Consider the following 17,428-nt stretch of genomic DNA (forward strand, 5'->3'; position numbering starts at 1 on the left):
AGGGGGCGAGTGCCAGGGCGAGGGATGTGCTCAGGGAGTGCTCCAGACTTGTGACCCGTGCTTGTGTGATGTGGGAGAGCACGGGGGCTGTGGCCGGGGGGACAGCAGGAGCGCGTGTGCCTGGTTGTGTGAGTGGGTGTGGGGGTGACCGTGTCCAGGTGTGGCGGTGTCCGTGTGTACTCTGAACATGTTTCTGCCATGTGTCTGTGCATGTGAGGGGTGTGTGCGTGTCTGTGCACACCTGTGCTGCTGCAAGAGCCACAGGGATGTTGCCCTGCCTGTGTGTGCATTTCTGCATGTGTGTGCACGTGTGTGAGGCTGACAGAGGTGTGCTTGTGTGGGAGCATGGATGGATGGATAGATGGATGGATGAGGGATGGCTGGAAGGATGGAGGATGGATGGATGGATGGATGGCTGGATGGCTGGAAGGATGGATGGATGGATGGATGGATGGGTGGGTGGATGGGTGGACGGACGGACGGACGGACGGAAGGAAGGACAGGCAGACACGCAAGTGGAAGGACGGCCGGCCGGCCGGAAGGACAGACAGACACACAGGTGGAAGGACGGACGGACCGACGGACCAGTCGGCGGATGCGCGCGCACGCGACCCCGCCACAGCGCGCGTGCGCGCCTCCCTCGAGCGCGCGCCGCCCCGCCCTCGGCGCCCATTGGCCGCCGGCGGGCGGGGGGCGTGTCCCGGCGGCGGCCCCCGCGCTGCCATTGGCCGCGCGCCCCTTTGTGTGCCGGCCGAGCGCGGCCGCCGCCAGTCGCCGGCGCGTCCGGGGGGCACAAAGGCCGCAGCATGGTCCTGGTGCACGTCGGATACCTGGTGCTGCCCGTCTTCGGCTCCGTGCGCAACAGAGGTACCGCTCCCGGCAACGCGGGTTCGCGTCCCGGGGCCGCTAGCGGCGGCGAGGGGGGGCGGCGCGTCCCGGGTCCCCGGCAGCAGGCGGGGGGTCTGCCCCTCAGCGTCCCCTCAGCCCGCCTCTCCCCGCCGGGCGGCATCCCCTTCCTGGGGATGCGCACACCGCGTTTTGGGAGCCCCCCGCCCGCCCGCACCTCCCGTCTCCGCTGCGGTAGATCTGTTTCCCCTTCCTCCCCCCCCCACCACTCCCGTTCTTTTACGGATTTCATTTTGTTTTTTTATTTACCCTCTCCCCCACCCCCACCCCTCACCGTAGCCACCAGGCCATCCCAGCGTAGCTGTAGCTGATAACAGCCATTTTTGTACCTTCATCCTGTGTAGTAGCTGAGTTACATTTGCACTGTAAATTCCTGTTAAGTGGATTCGTTTTGCTGTGATCGTCGTCGCAGAGTCTCTTTGGGGTGGGGTGGGGGCAGGCGCCCCCAAATTGCGGCCAAGCCCTCAATCGCGGGGCGGCTGAGGCTGGAGGGGACCACGCTGGGGTCCCACCTCCCTGCTGAAAACCTTCCGAAAACCATTAAATCTGTGGGGGGAAGCGCAGCGATTGGCCGCGGTTGCGAACATGGGATCGGGGAAGGGGATGTGCGTGGTCAGGCAGCGGCTGAGGTGCCGCTGGCGGGAGTGCAGCATCCCTGTCCCCGCGGTGACACCGCTGTCCCCGCGGGCATCGCCCCCAGCCCCCTCCTCCCCGCAGCCACAAGTGTCCCGTCCCGCCGGCGCACCCCAACCCGCCCAGCATCCTACCCCCACAAAAAAACACAAACAAACAAAAAACAAAACCAAAAAAAACCCAAACCCAAAAAACCGAAAAAAAACCCAAACCAGGGCTGCCGAAAGAGACGACTGGCAAAATGGTTTTCCATTAAACAGGGATAACATTTTTTTCTGCTGTGCTAAATTACTTCCTGTTCTTATTTTGTGGGTAATTTTTTCTGTACCGAATATCCTTTGGTTGTGTATCTCCACCTTTTTTCTTGTACTAAAACTAAAGCATGGTCTGTATTTTTTTACATTACCTAGTTTCTGATGTAAATCTCTCTGTAGAGACATACCCTGCTGAAATGTAATGTGCTGTAGCCTATACATCTGCTCAGTGTACGCTGCTTTTGTTCTGTTGCCCTTCCATAGCATGGTGGGCCTTGCCTTTTTGTATTGTGTGCATGATGGCATTGTTACACACGATTCCACTAATACTAATATACGATCTCTCAATAAAGAATCTAGTTTTCCTATATTAACCTAGTGTGCTTTTTCTATTGCTGTTTTCCCATTTATTGTCGTATCCTGCTGTTTAGATTTTTTTCCTTGCTTTCCCCTCATCATGAAGTTTGAGTGAGTGGATTTTTTCTCCCTCGTAGAACAGATATGGGGGGGCTTTTAAATACATTTCCCCCCCCGCCACTTTCTATCCCATATCTACCCTCAGCATTAGTCTGTGTGTACATACTTCCCAGCGCACAGTCCGTATTGCTGTTGTGCCGATGCAGAATTCTGGTTTTACTGCAGAACAGCCAAAAAAGAAAAAAGTGTACAAATCCAATCCCTCATTATGAATCAAAAAAAAAAAAAAATCTGATGAAGGGTCTGCTGCTTATTCATTCTAGTTACAACATTACACTTTCCTTTACCAGACTGATCCCTCTGTATGGATGGGGGGGGAAGAACTGTTTATTTTCCTAAACTCCTGCTTAACAAGAGATAAACCAACTTGTACTTAAAAAAAAAAAAAATCCCCCCTCTACTCTTTAAGCTGTATATTTTAAACATATACATCTCTGCGAGTGCCCTGCCCACCATCTGCCAGGCGAGAAGTTGCCCTGCCTGTGTCCCAGGGCGACTGGCATGCTATAAATATCTCCACTAGACCCCTGCAAGGCAGGGCTCGTAAAAACATCCCAGCTGCTAATGTTGTAACTACATTTTTCCTGCTCAAAGCCTCCAGGCCCACCATCTTCTGAATAAAAACTCGATTTGGTAAAATAAAAATAAAGGCAAACTCTATGGGGTTGGGAGAAGAAGTCATGGGGAGCCTTAAAATATTGGAAGCCTGGAGGAATGGATGAATTGTCGTCAGCAAGCAGTTTGCTGCGGCTGCAAAGCAATGACAATAGTAGTGGTCACCTCTCCTTGTGCCTGCAGCAGACCTCCTCTCCTAGGTCTGCAAAATGGTCCTGTAAAACCTCCCCATTTTGGCTTGGATGCCACGAGGAACTGAAGGAAGTCAGGGCTCCCAAAGCCAGGAGATGTGGCTGGGAGGGGAGGCGGGGGGAGCATCTTTTCTTTAATTACATTTCCACAGGAGCGAGGGGGAGACGCAGGATTGGTCTTTAATGAGAGGAAGACAAATTCAGCAGGTCTTGGGTTCCCACCCGCTAAAATTTCACGAGGAGCTGCTGGCAAGCAAAACAAAAGCCTTTGGCTCCTGCAGCCCGCCCTGCCTTTACCCCAGCATCCCTCCCAGAGATGCATCATTTCGCAAGGCTGTGCCTTTCCACCTCTCTCCTACCTCTATCCTGAGTTTGGTTGGTTTTCTCTATAAACATTTATTTATGATTTCCTTCTCCATATTTCCTTTTCCGTGTACCTCGGTGACTGTTTGGCCATCCTGTCCCCCTCTGTATGAGCACCGGTGGGGTGCCCCTCTGCTCCCCCCTGGATGTAGTGTATGCCGTGGCCCTTTGTTCTCGCTCCATCCTTGCCCCGGGCCAGCGCTGAGCTCCTCCGTGCCTGACACGTCCCCATACACGTCCCGAGGAGGGAGGCTGTGCTTCTCGCTTGCATGAAGGGAGACATGCATGCCTGTTGGGGCTGATCATTTTCCAATGTGATTTTTTTTTATTATTTTCTCCCTCCTCTCCCACCCTCCACCCTCTCCCTCCCCTCCCCCCCCTTTTTTTTTTTGTTTTGTTTTGTTTTGTTTCCTTTTTATTTTTAAATTCAACCCCTCTTCCCCCTACCAACTCCATGCCATGTGAGACAATGAGATTTGGGTTATGGTGTGGGGAGAAGAAAAAAAAAATCCCCCTCTCCTCTCCCCCACCCCAACCCCAACACGGATAAACCCATTCCCTTCGTGGACACCTGCCCACAGCTGCCCCTTTGTTGGGAGTGGGGATTCACTGCAGTGAGCGTAATACCCCCCCTCAGGTCTCACTCTGCAAATTAGCCCTGCTACAGAGCAGGGCTGCGTGGCCAATCCACTCCGAGGATGCCTTGGTAATCTAATAATGCATAAAACTGCTGGGTTAATGGCAAGTATTAAAGCAATTTATCATCCACATCATATTTTTGACCTGTCTTGTTAGAAACACATCCTTACAAGAGGAAGCATCCCCCCCTCCTCCACCTCCCAGCCTTATTAGTCAGTAACTACCAGTCTTTCATAACTGAAATCCATCAAACTCATCCACATTTTAATGACTTAATTCCTTTGACACTCTGGAAAAGCCATGTTTGAGTCCTGAAAAAAACACCCAGTACAAAGAAAATGATTTTTTGGGGCTGTTTTTTGTTGTTGTTGTTGTTTTTGTTTGTTTGTTTGTTTTCTTTATGTTTTTTGTTTTAGCATCATGGGCTGAGGAAATCCAGGGTGGGTCACATGGTGGTGGTGCTGCTGTGGGTGTGGAGGCACATGCAGTGATTTCTGTAAAGCCTAGACCTCTCTCCAGCACCAACTTGTATCCCTGGGCTCCCTTAAATAACTCCTTTCAGTAACAGGGAGAAGGATGATCCCAAACACGGACAAAATGGGCTCTGAGGTTCGTCTATATAAGGGCTGTGTAAAGGTCTCACACCCATCCGTGTTCGTTTAATGATGTCAAAGGGGAGCTGGGCTGATGGGTCTCTCACACGGGGTTTGGCGCAGCTTCCATTATTTTAAGAGAAGGAGAAACAAGTAGTGGTTACGTTTTGCTCATGCTGGGAATTATCAGCAAAGCCTAAAGAGAGCTGATCTGGATTTACCATGCTGAGTGTGGATCTGGCCCCATGGAAGTGTGTTATTTAAAAACTGGTGAGTTGGTGCGCGAGGGAGGCAGCAGCAGAAGCTGTGAAGCTTGGGGGTGGTCGAGGGGGTGTGTCTGCCACAAAATCCCAGAGCTGCTCTGGTGGAGGGAGGGGCACGGAGTGTTGAGGACACTGTGGGGACACAGCCCAGCTTTGCTCGGGGTGCCCTGGGCGGAGCGTGGGTGTCCTCGCAGAGCTGCCCTGAGTCCTCCTCCGTGACCTTTCTGGAAGGGCTTTCCTAGAGTAAGTCTTGAGTTTCATTTTTGTTGTTCCTTCAAACCCTGAGCAGCTCCTTGTTAGCTGAAAGGGGAGGATGGAGCATGGCTGGAGCAGGCACTGCCCCAAAAGCTGTCCGAGAAACATCCCCCAGATGCCTTAGGGAGCACATGGGACATCCAAGATTGGCTCATGCATCTCCCCTGACCAGAGGGACCATGGTGGCAACCTCTGTGGGTGTAGAGGTGGAAGGACAGGGGAATACAGCTCTTTTGGGGGTAGCAAGGACATGGGCATCCCCTCCCACCTCTTTACATGCTGGTTTAACCCCAAACCGTGCACTGGGGTGCCTCATGTCTAAGCTGGAAGATTCTTATCTCCAGAGGTGTTCAGAAGGGGACAGGCACTCGAGCAGGTCAGCAGAGAAAAGCCTTTCCCACCCTTAACCTGGGAGTGCTTGTTTTGGGAGGCTTTAAATTAATGACTAAGAAATCCAAGGAGATTTCCAAAAGGTCGTCTCCAACATTTAAGTGTCTTCAATATTTGTAACCCCTAGGAAGAGAGTTGGTTTGGCAATTGGAAGAGGTGTGATGGCATTGCCAAATGCTGTGACTCTCAGGCATCTCATGGAATTTGGGTGTTCCTGCATAACCCTGCAGCTCCTGGAGCTGGGTGATAGCATGAGCTATCTCTTAAGGGGTTTCACACAATGCAGAGCTTCAAGGTGCTGCTTATGGTAAACTTGGTCCTCAAAACTCAAAAGTTGGCACTCAGCAGGTATTTCAGCTGATGTGGGGGTTTGGGAAAAAAAAGGGGAAAGTAGACCTGCAGTGGGGGCAGGGCAGGGACCTGCAGGGAGACAGTGAGGGGGTAGGAAAACACCCAGTGGGGAAAATGGTAATTTTCTCTCTTTTTTTGGTTGATTTTGGGTAGATGGAGTGGGTTGGTCTGCAGTTGGGTTTGGCAAAGTGGTTTCCCAAGCAACTCTGCACAGGATCCCATGGGAGATCCACAAGTTAAATCCTTGTGTGGTCTTGTCTTATTCCTAAACCTTCTTAGTGAGAAAACTGTCTTTTGAGAAAGGTTAAATTCTCCCCCCAAAAAATAAAAAAAAAGAAAAAAAAAAAAAAAGAAAAAAAAAAAAGGCAATTACTCCTTAGCCTCTTGCAACAGGTCCTGGTGGTGGCAAGGACTGGGCTCCTGTACTGAAGAGAGCTCAGCAGCAGCCAGGATGGAGGGAAAGCAAACCCTACTCCATGTCTCCTCTCCACCTTTTCTTAACCCTTTCTGCTCCTCCTCTGCTCAGTTTTGCAGTCTCCCAGGACCTTTTCTCACACATTTTCCTGCCTGATGGTCCTTTGCATTTCCCAGCCCCAGCTGGATTGGGCTGGTTGGCCCATGCTGTCGTGGATCCCTCTTGGTAAGTGTCCTTAACCTCTGTTGTTTTCTCTCCCACTCTTTAAAGGCTACAAAATGTGCCTGCAGGAAAGTTGTGTGTGTGTGGCTTGTGGCTCTTTAATGAACATAACTCCTTCATTGACTTGAGGGACTACACCCAGTGGGGTCAGCAGCAAAGAAGTGCTGGAAGCAGCAAAGGTGCAGGTTGTGGGGAGAGAGTGAGGGGCAGCCCTGTGGGCTGGGAGCCTGTGAAGTGGGGGCAAACCTGTAGGGAAATGTTTAGGTGAGGATTTTGGTACTTGAGGGAAGGATCCAGGTGTCTATGTGTCTCTCACCGCATCCCTGTGGTCCCAGCTGCTCCCAGTGGCTGCCCTGTGTGGAGGTGACACCCCAAGGTATGGGTGACCCTGAACTCAGTCAGAGCCATTGGCTGGTGCTGGTTTTCCTCTTTTTTCCACCCTCTGGAAGGCTTGAGTGGTGCTGTGGAGCTGTTATCATGCGCCACCCCTCCATGTCCTTTTCCAAATGGTCCAAAGAGCAGGTGTGTCCCTAAACAAGAAGAGCACCAGGCATGGGCATCTTCTGGGACTTCTTTGAGCAGGACTGATGTAACTGGACAGCCTACTGAACTGTATGTCCAGCTCTGGAGATAAGAATGGCTGTGGAAACATTTTCTTGTCCTTTTTTCCAGACTGGAAGGGGTCTCTAAAAGGCATTCAGGAAAACCATCTCTGGGACATCTGTCTTGCTGCAGCTGCTCCCCACCCTGGGTTCCTCCAGTGAAGGAATGGATTGGGAAACATCCCTGTAGCAAATGTGCCCTCCCCAGCTGTGCTTCCTGTGTGTCTCTGAGATTCCTCATGCTCCTGGTGGCATCTGACTCTTCTTTCAATCTCGCTGCTAGATGGAGGCACTGATACTTCCCACAGGATCTTGGAATTTTTGGAGGCTGTGGGTGCATGAGGAGTCACCACTCATGACCACTTGCCCAGCTAGCTAGCTGGTTTCGATGCTGTCTCTGCTGAAAACGGGGCATCTACAGAAAGAAGCTTTCTTCTCTCTTCTTCTTTTTTTTTTTTTTTTTTTTTTTTTTTTTTTGTTTTGTTTTGTTTTGTTTTGTTTTATAATATCAGAGGAGGTGCCTGTGTTTGCCTGTGTGCTGTGGGACAATGCAGGACATTTGTCTGGTCAATTCAGGGATGACCATCACCAGCTGGTGGGAGCTGGTACTTAATTAGTCTCTCCTGAGAGCCCCAAACCTCAGTGAGGAGCAGCTGGAGTCTGAAAGGAGCTGTGGGTTCAATGGTGAAGCTGTCTGGACGTGGGGTTTGATTCCCATCTGGCAAGGTCTGAATTTGTTTGTATGTGCATAACCCCTGCCCCCCCCAAAAAAAAAACAAACCCAAAAACAAGTCCTCAGCTTTTAAAGGAGTTGCTTGGCATTTATAGTGGGGTGAATAAGATGAGAATCTAGTCTGAGGTGTGGTTTTATCTTAGAAGAGAGGGAAAAAAAATGTTGGCTGCAAACGAGCCACAGAGTAAAGGTATTTTATTTACAAGAGGGTTTGGTGGTGCAGTTATCTTTGCAAAGACTATTGGGGTGCACTAATCCCTGGTTTGGCATTTGCAGTTAAACTTGAGCAGGAGCTTTTTAAATCTCAGTCAGCGTCTGAAGGTAATGGGGGTGGTGATGCTTCAGGAGAAGTGTCCATCAAGCCTGGCAGCTTCCACAACCTCCAGGCAGAAAATACCACTTGTTTGCCTGTCAGGATAGGAGCTGTAAATCTCATGCAGATTACTACACTTCTTGTTGTGGTTTGCTAAATCCATAGGCTTGTAGCCTGGCCTTTAATATTAATATCTTTAATTTCATTTATAAATTCACTTATCAGCTTTCATTAGTCATCCTGTTAATGATCCCAGGCAAGAAATTTGTCATTTGACGTCAGAAAGCAGATTAAGGGACTTCTAAAGCCTTGGGAAATGGCTTCATGCTGCACCAGAATTATAGCAGTTGGCATACGAGGCTAATACTAGGTGTAATTTGCATCTGCTGCTCAGGGAATGAGTGATTATTTTATATATTTAGCAGAAAACAAGAGAATTTCTTAACCATGAATGGTGCTACATTTCCTGCAAACTGCAGTATTATGAATCACTGGGCTATAAACATCTTGTTTGCTGGTTTTGTGTTAGCACGGGGGGACCCTGACAGCTCTCCTCCTCCTTGGCAGGGTTTTCCTAATTGAAATTATGAGATTCCCTTGCATGCTAGGAGCTGGAAGGGACAGGGAGTGGATTAAGTTTTGCTTTGCCAAAACTGAGCACCTTTGGTCACTGAGCTCCCCTGATGGTAGGTGAGGGTGTTTTGGGAGGGTTTGGAGTTGGGTGTCTAAGGCATGAAAGTGCAAGGAAAGAGCCCTCACAATATTTGCCCAAAATGTCCAGAAAAGAGCAGGGTTGGACTGAAAACAGATGAGATGTAACAGCTCCAGGCACTGGTCCATTCAGGTTATTTGTGATATCCCACAAATCTTCTGGGGCTGAGATAAGGAATGAGGAGGCTTCCTGCACAGAGATAGTGTGACATTGGTGGCTTGGGGTTGTTACAAAGTTGTTGCTTTTTTTATGATGAATGCCTGGTTGCATGCAACCTTATACAAAAGGTCCTCTTCCCTGCTGGCCACCTGCAAAGCCCCTTGGCAGCCCCAAACGCTCTCCTGCTCCTCTGTGCAAGTCCTCCTTCGAGATCAAAAGGCTACAGGCAGATCTCCACAAGCCTGAATGGAGAAAATGTTATCCACTGTGCACCAAAAACATTTGTGGAACTGGTTTTGCTCAGCCCTCCTTGGTCTGAGTGAGAAACTCCTGTGCAGACTGCAGTGGGTGACCCTACCTGGACAGCAGCTGATCCATCACTCCCCTCCTCAGGAGGGCAGAGGGGGAGAAAATGAAATGGAAAAGAAGTTGTTAAGATAAAGTCAAGTAAAAGCAAAGGAAAACAGAAATGTTACACTCTATTTCCCATCACTAGGTTATGTCTGGCTACTTCCTGGGAAGTAGGGATTCATATTTGTAGCATATGGTCTCTGGGAGCTAACCAGGGTGTGACACAGCCCCAGGGCAGTGCCCGTCCCTGTGCTGGCACTGCTGGGGCACCTCCAGTGCTGGGGACAGCTCTGGGCGTCAGGCCAAGGGAGACACGGAGGGGCTGGAGCGTGTCCAGGGCAGGGAACGGAGCTGGGGAAGGGGCTGGAGCCCCAGGAGGGGCTGAGGGAGCTGGAAAGGGGCTCAGCCTGGAGAAAAGGAGGCTCAGGGGGGACCTTGTGGCTCTGCACATCCCCCTGCCAGGAGGGGACAGCTGGGGGAGTCGGGCTCTGCTCCCAGGGAACAGGGACAGGAGGAGAGGGAACAGCCTCCAGCTATGCCAGGGGAGGTTTAGATTGGATATTTGGGAATTAATGGGAAGGGTCATTAAGCTTAGGAACAGGCTGCCCAGGGCAGTGCTGAGTCTCCATCCTCAGAGTGTTTTAAAAGCCATGTGGATGTGGCAGCTGGAGTCACGGGGCAGTAGTGGCCTGGACAGTGCTGGGGAGTGTTTGGACATAATCTTAGAGGTATTTTCAGTCTAAATGATTTGCTGATTCTGTACTTTTCCCAAGTTTACCAAAGCAGCAGCAAAACCCATCTCTATCCTTAATCTGCTGCTCAGCTCTGCCTGACTCCCTCCTGAAGTATATTGACCAGTGGTGGCCACAATCTTGCCTCCAAGGTTTTTCCTTCAAATTGTGAGCTGAAAATTAGAATATGGCATGGATATTGGGCCCCAAGGCAAGGAATGTCCTGTACCCATAGCAGGGGAGTGCATGGTTGAGCAGTGGGTGGTAGGCCAGCATCTCAGCTGGTGGCAGTTCTATTGAACTGATTTGCCAGGGACTAGAAAACAAGAATATCTGGTTTTGATAATGATGATTATTTTCCAGTTCACTGGCTGAAAATTTATTTTCCTGGGTTTATATTGTCCTTGAGTTTTTCAACAAAATGAGAGGGTGGGGAGAGGCTTTTAAATGGCTCATTTGAAGGGAGATGAAATAGGCCACAACCCCAGAAGTGAAATGCTATCTTATGACAAAATATGAAACCACATCAACTGGATGGATGGAATATAACCAATTAATCATGATTTTTAAGTTGGGTTTTTCATACACAAATGTTTGACTTTGACATAATTTTTAAAATATCTTAGAGGTGGGTTAGGTGTTTTGGGAAGCCTGTAATGGTCAGGAATTGACTGCCTTTGTGTTCTTGTACTGTGAAACCTTCAAATTTATTTAATCAACAGAAAATGGTTTAATAATGCCTGAGATGAGTCTTGGAAAGGTGTGGGAGGTCACAAAATGAGGAAGGTCATGTCAGCCTCTGCCCTTCCCTCCTCTTCCCCACCTTCATTGGCATCAAGGATTTGTTTCCAGGCTCAGGAAGGGCCAGAGGTCATTTCTAAAATGACAATGAGAGTGGAAATCCTGACCAGGGTTTGCCACCACTGCTCTGCTCCTCACTGGTCTCACCCAGTTCAGTCACTGCTGCTCTGCTCTGGGCTGGAACAGCCTCACTTTGAGTGCTGAGGGGACTTTTGGGTGTCACAGCATAAGAAAAGACATTAAACTATTAGGGAGTATCCAAACAAAGCCATGGGGATGGTGATGGGCCTTGAGGTGAAGCTGTCTGAGGAGCAGCTGAGGGCACTGGGTCTGCTCAGCTGGAGAAGAGGAGACTGAGGGGAGACTTATTGTGGTCTTCAACATCCTTGTAAAGTGAAGCAGAGGGACAGGTACTGGTATTTATTCTTTGGTGACAGTGACAGGACACAGGGAATGGCTGGAGTTGTGTCAGGGGAGGTTTAGGCTGGATATCAGGGAAAGGTTCTTCACCCAGAGGGTGCTGGACACTGCCCAGACTCCCCAGGAAATGGTCACAGCCCTGAGGCTGCCAGAATTCCACGAAGGTTTGGACAGTGCTGCCAGGGATGCCCAGGGTGGGATTGCTAGGGTGTCTGTGCAGGGGCATGGACACCATATCCCTGTGAGTTCCCATCCCACTCAGGATATTCTGTGATTCTCCTCCAGCCTGCAGATGCAAACAGCACTTTCTCCATGGCTTTGTTTGCTCTGGGAAGGAAAAACTGTCTGACACATGTGATTACAAACTTGCCAGTGGATATCCTGTGTGTTTTGCCACAGGAGACCACAGAGGCACCTTAGAGGTCAGGATGTGTCATCTTGCCCTGGGTCATCTGCAGGGAGAGTCCTGCACTGCTAGGTCCAGATAGCTGTGGTGCTGTCCAGGTGCTCCTTCTGGATGGTGCAGGGGTGTCCTGGGAAAGCAAAATATTGCCAGGAGGTAGTTACAGGATTAGAAAAATAGGATGTGTGTCAGGGGGAATGATGGCATGTTCCCTTGGATAGAAAGCAGTTTCTCCTGAGAGGGTTTGGGATGCTGTTAGGGAAGCCAGGTATGTTTGCTTGTTGTTCTCTCTGTTCTTCTTGCAACAAGTGATTTTTAGTCCATTTAGCAAAATCAAGGACCAAAGCTCAATATCTAGGAAGCTCACAGCAGTTTTTGGGGTATGTTGCAGTGGTTCATTGTGGTTTAACCCCATTCAGCTCCTTACAGTCCCTCACTCAGTCCCCCACCAGTGAGATCAGGGAGAGAATCAGAATGGTAAAAGTTGGAAAACTTTTGAGAGGATCAAAATAAAGGCAGTTTTATAGGCACAGCAAAAAACATGCATATGAGGAAAGCAAAACCAAGGAATTAATTCAGTGCTTCCCATGGTCAGGCAGGTGTTCAGCCATCTCCAGAGAGCAGGGCCTCCTCCCACATAACAGTGGCTTGGGAATACAAACACCATTAGCCCAAACATCCCTTCCTTCCTTCTTCTTCCCCTCACTTTATATTATCTTTGCCACTGTGACCACACAAAATGCAGCAAAGGCCTTGGCTCTGTGCAAGCCCTGCTCAGCAATAACAAAAACATCTCTGTGATATTAACCCTGTGTTCAGCACAAACCCCAAACACAGCCCTGTACCAGCTACTGTGTAGGAAATCAACACTACCCCAGCCCAAACAAGCACACTCAAGCATCATGCAGACCTTGTGGTACCCCTGTCCTTATCCTGGGATTCCTTGTCCACAGCCCAGCATCTCTCACTGGAACTTTTCCTATTAGAAACTGAGCCATGAGGAGGGTCTTTTCCCCCTGGGCACTGTAAATCTCAGGCTCATCCTCTGTCTCTCTGAAGAGACTCAGCTTCTGCTTCTCTTCAGCAAATGTCTTCTGAGCCTGGTTGAGTGATGGATGAATAGTCTTAACATCAAGGAGTCATCTGAGCTGGAAGGGACCCATAAATCAAATGGGATCAATAAATCCACACCCTGGCTCTGCACAGACACCCCAACAATCCCATCCTGAGCATCTTTGGTAGCGTTGTCCAAACGTTTCTGGAGCTCTGCAGCCTCGGGGCCATGCCAATTCCCCGGGGAGCCTGGGCAGTGCCCAGCACCCTCTGGGGGAAGAGCCTTTCTGTGATAACCAAACTAGCCCTCCTCCTAGCCAGCACCACTCTTGGTATCACCTTCACTAGAATTCTCCACCTTTACCTATCTCATTTGCCACTACATCTTAGAATACTTGCTGTGCTTTCCCTTGTGGATGCAAGGGGTTTTTTGGAGCTGCTCTTTCCTCACATTCCTCCTCCAAGCACCAACATCACCCTCGTGGCTGGTGCTGGCTCTGGGACCCAAACCTGCTGAAAACACTTGAGATGCTTTAGCACTGGCCTGGTGTGTTTTGGTGTAGGGGAGGGTAAGGTACTGCTCTCTGTGTGTCCAGAGCTCCCTGGGAGCTCCATGTGGGCTGAAGGGAGGAGGAGGCTGAAGAACAAGCCCTGTCCTCTGGCCGCTGCCCTGGGGGATGTCTGTGATGGATGGTGTAATAAGTGGTGTTGGGAACTGAGATGGGAATGGAGATGGGCAGATGTCTCTCATAAATAGCTTTAAAGAGCAGCCGCGTTCATTATTTGGCCAGGAGAAAGGAACATCATGGTGTGGTGCCAAGTGGGCTCTTGGTGCACATCCCTCTTCCAGTTTCACTTCCAGAAAACACTGCTTTTGGTGGGGGTGGTGGTTTTGATAGATGCTCTGCAGAAAGTATCTCTGCTAAAGGGCTGCTGCTCTTTCACAGAACAGGGAGCACTGGTGCCTCTCCTCTCCCCCACCTCCTCTTTTTGCTGCAATGGCACAACTGGTCACAGCTTTCTGGCCCCATGATGGTAGTGGGGCAGCAGCAGGGGCCCCTTTCCAATGCCCTGCAATTTAAATGGGAAACAGGGATGGACATGCTCTGCAGAAACCCGACTGGCTGGCAGAATTCCCTGCAGGGGGAGGTGACATCCAGGCCAGCACAAGGGTCAAAGGATCAGAGGGGTGCCAGGGCCTGGCAGCAGGGTGGTGCAGGGCAGGATAGATGCACCAGGGCACCCAACAACAACCCCTGACTGGAGCTGCCACCACTGCAGAGGCCCTGGTGAGTCCTCTTTGAATGCAGCCTGTTGGAGGTAAGTTTAATGGAGCAGGTGGGTATGCAGGGTGGGCACCCTGCCCCCTGAGCCAAAGTGCTCCTCTCCAGTCCATGAATAGTCCCAGATCCTGCTTGCTATTGGGGTTTTTCACCCCCAAAAGAGAACAAGCCTTTTTCTAGTGGTGCCATGATATGCACACTTTGCATCACACCAGGGAGCTGGAGCTTTGTGAAAGCAAACAAATATAATGAGACTTCAAGATTAAAAGGAAAAGAAAGAAAAGAAAGAAAGGAAAGAAAGGAAGAAAAGAAAGAGAGATGAAAACCCAGAGCACAAGAGCATTGTGGAATGTGTAGTCTTTGTCAAGGTTCAGGCACCAAAAAGCCAGTGAAAAGTGATTTGTTGCTATCAACTCCCATGGTGAGTGATCTGCTCCCCACATCTGAGTTTGGGGTTGGGTGGGGTGCAGCCCATCAGCTGTAGGAGTTGCTTTTTCTGTCTGTTAGGGCACAGCACCTATCTGGGGGAGAAAGGTATCTCCCTGCAAAGAGCAGGGCTTAAAATTCCTGGGAAGTTTTCATCTGTGGGAGAGATTTTAGTTGATCTCTGTTGTGGAAGTGCTGGGTGATAGGGTGAGAGGGAGGATAACAGAGAGAGACTCAGAAAGTTCTTAGGGCAGCAGGTGATGGACCAGAAGGTCAAAGAAAAAACAGCAACAGATAAAAATCCCACACTGGTCTGGACTGCTTGATGAGACAGTTTGGTGATGGTCAGGAGAACAGTGGGTCTTCACCTCCAGGCTGGGGGTGGAGGAGGTTGTTGGCTGGTTCCTGCAATATTGAGAGGAAAGGAGATCTTTGTCCAGCCTGCTGAGCTGCTCTGCAGGGCTGGGCACCTTTCTGAATGAGCCACCCCTTGTCTTTGAGAAAATGGGGCATGCAGGGGTCCCAGAGGAAGTTTGCCATCCAGACAGCTTTTGTTGTTGCTGTAGAAGGTAGGGGTGATCCCACTGCAAAATCATAGAATAGTAGAATCCTTAAAGTTGGGAAAAATCCTCCAGGATCATGGAGTCCAACCATGCCCCCAGCACCGCTAAGGCCACCACTGACCCATGTCCCCAGGTGCCATACCCACATGGCTTTCAAACCCCTGCAGGAGTGGGGACTCCATCACTGCCCTTGGCATCCCATTCTAAAGTCTGACCTAAAAATTTCTTTCAATGAAGAGATATTTTCTTAATATCCAATTTAAACCTCTGCTGCCACAACCTGAAGCTGTTTGCTCCCATCCTGAACGTACAAAAAGGTCAGAAACTGTGATTTTGCCCACCAGCTTCCTGGCTATTCAGGGTTTGGGGACAGCCAGCAGACACCTCTTCAGGGTTTGATGTTTGCAGACCTGCCAAATGTTGGGCAGTTTTTGAACCAGACCAGACCTGCTACCTGGGGGCTCAGATTGATTTGCTTGGTCAAAATGCTTTGTCTGAATGGAGGAGAAGGGTTAGATGCTTTGTAGTCCATTGCTCTCAAAAGCACCAGAAAGATTTTAGAAATTCATTGTGTGGCTTATCTGAAATTCTAGAGGCACCAGCCTTTAATTAACATCACTGAGAGGTTCAGATACGAAATTTAATTCCTTTTTGTATATAACTGGGAGTTCTGACGTGTCAACAGGTTTTGTGTCTTGAACAGGTGTTACTTTTTTCCCCTTGGAGCTGGGTTTAGTCTGAAATACTGCTTTGTAATTTCTGCTTCTACTCTCCTTTACTTGATATCTGCCAGAACCCCCATCCAGTGGCTATTACATGGGTTAGTGTTATTTGTGCTCTATTATTTCCATCCAGGCATAAGTCTTCTCCTGAGTTCAGCAGTTAGCACTGGGAAAAAAAACCCCTTGTAATCTTTTTCTGCTCTTTCTAAAGGTCCAGTTACATTGCGAACTGACAGTATAAGTGGAAAATCTAGGATTATTTTCATCATGGGTTTTGATCTGTCCCAGCTGTCCTATAAGGAGCTGAGTAGGAAGAATATTTTCAGGAAGAATTTTTTTTATGCTGAGGCAGGAGGGGCGATACTGGTGCAGGCTTTCCAGAGGAGCTGTGGCTGCCTCTGGATCCCTGGAAGTGCCCAAGGCCAGGCTGGGCAGGGAAGGAGCTGGATGAGCTTTAAATGTCCCTTCCAAACCAAAGCCTTTTGGGATTCTATGACCCAAATCACTATGGGTGTGGTCCAAGACCAAATATCTGTGCCCAGCTCTTCCCAAAGTACTGGATGTGCTCCTAGTTACCCAAGCATCCGCATGTGGGTTCAGGTGGGTTTGTGCACAACATGCTGACCCCCGGCTGTGCAGATCCCCATCAGAATCTCTGGTCTTTCCTAAGGCTGAGCAAGAGCTGTGGATCTCCCACCTTAATTTTTCCACCTGTACAATGCACCAGTGACTGTCTCGCAGGCCACCGGCTGTAAAATTCAGGGAACAGGAAAAATGCAAATGATTCTGCTCCTTTGCATGTAAAATTCATGGGTAAATGTAAATGTGGGTGAGAAAAGCAGATTTCTGTTTCATACCCTCCTTTCTGTGGTCAGTCTTGAGGAAATGTGTTACAAGAGATGTCATAAGGATTGTATTTAGCCATAAAAACTTGATCAGATGTCTCTGCTTTCTTCAGGAAACAGATTTGGAAATTAAACAAAAAGCTGACAAAACTGAGACTTTTGAATGAAAAATGAAAACCTCAATTCTTTCCCAATGTCAAAGACACAACTAAATGTTATTTTTTAAACAATAGCTTTAAGATTATTTGGTTAAAATCCAAGGGGAGGCACTTTTCCAAGGTCACCCACTACAGCAGTGGGAAGAGAGACTCACGCTCCTTCTCCTTTAATGAAATCTGCTTGAAAATACTGATCTGGGGGGAAACCCATCTGCTGGCTTTCCCTGTACAACTTCCTCATCTGACTGCTATGATCAATAGGTTTTCTTTCCCTGACAGACTTGACAAAATTTTAGAGTCCAACAGCAACTCTTTTCCAATGCCACCTGATACAGGGCTGTGGGGATTTGTCAAAGTGAATCAGATCTGGAGCCACTGGGAGGGAATTAATATGAAATGCCTTGATGTTGGTTTTGCAGTCGCCTTAATAGGCATAACTGTGCTGTTAAACTGATCGGCCTCTGTTTAGCTGTTATTTGTATTTGAGTGGAATAAATGTTTTTCTTTAGGAAGGGTAAATTCTACAGAGTATAAGAGCTATTACAAACCTCCCAAATGCCTCAGCAATAACAATGTGACAACTCAC

The 17,428-nt window shown here is 49.2% G+C and overlaps 1 protein-coding gene across 1 annotated transcript in view; it reads left to right on the top strand.

Annotated features, from left to right (window-relative positions):
• The first annotated feature begins 747 nt into the window (after positions 1 to 747).
• Positions 748 to 17,428, top strand: part of ARK2C (arkadia (RNF111) C-terminal like ring finger ubiquitin ligase 2C) — a 64,034-nt gene continuing 47,353 nt past the window's right edge. The window contains exon 1 of the mRNA XM_021538904.2: positions 748 to 867. Within this exon, the coding sequence (XP_021394579.1) occupies positions 807 to 867 (61 nt within the window). The 5' untranslated portion in view covers positions 748 to 806. The remainder of the gene's footprint in view (positions 868 to 17,428) is intronic.

This window comes from Lonchura striata, chromosome Z (assembly GCF_046129695.1).
Source record: "Lonchura striata isolate bLonStr1 chromosome Z, bLonStr1.mat, whole genome shotgun sequence".
Lineage (NCBI taxonomy): Eukaryota > Metazoa > Chordata > Aves > Passeriformes > Estrildidae > Lonchura > Lonchura striata.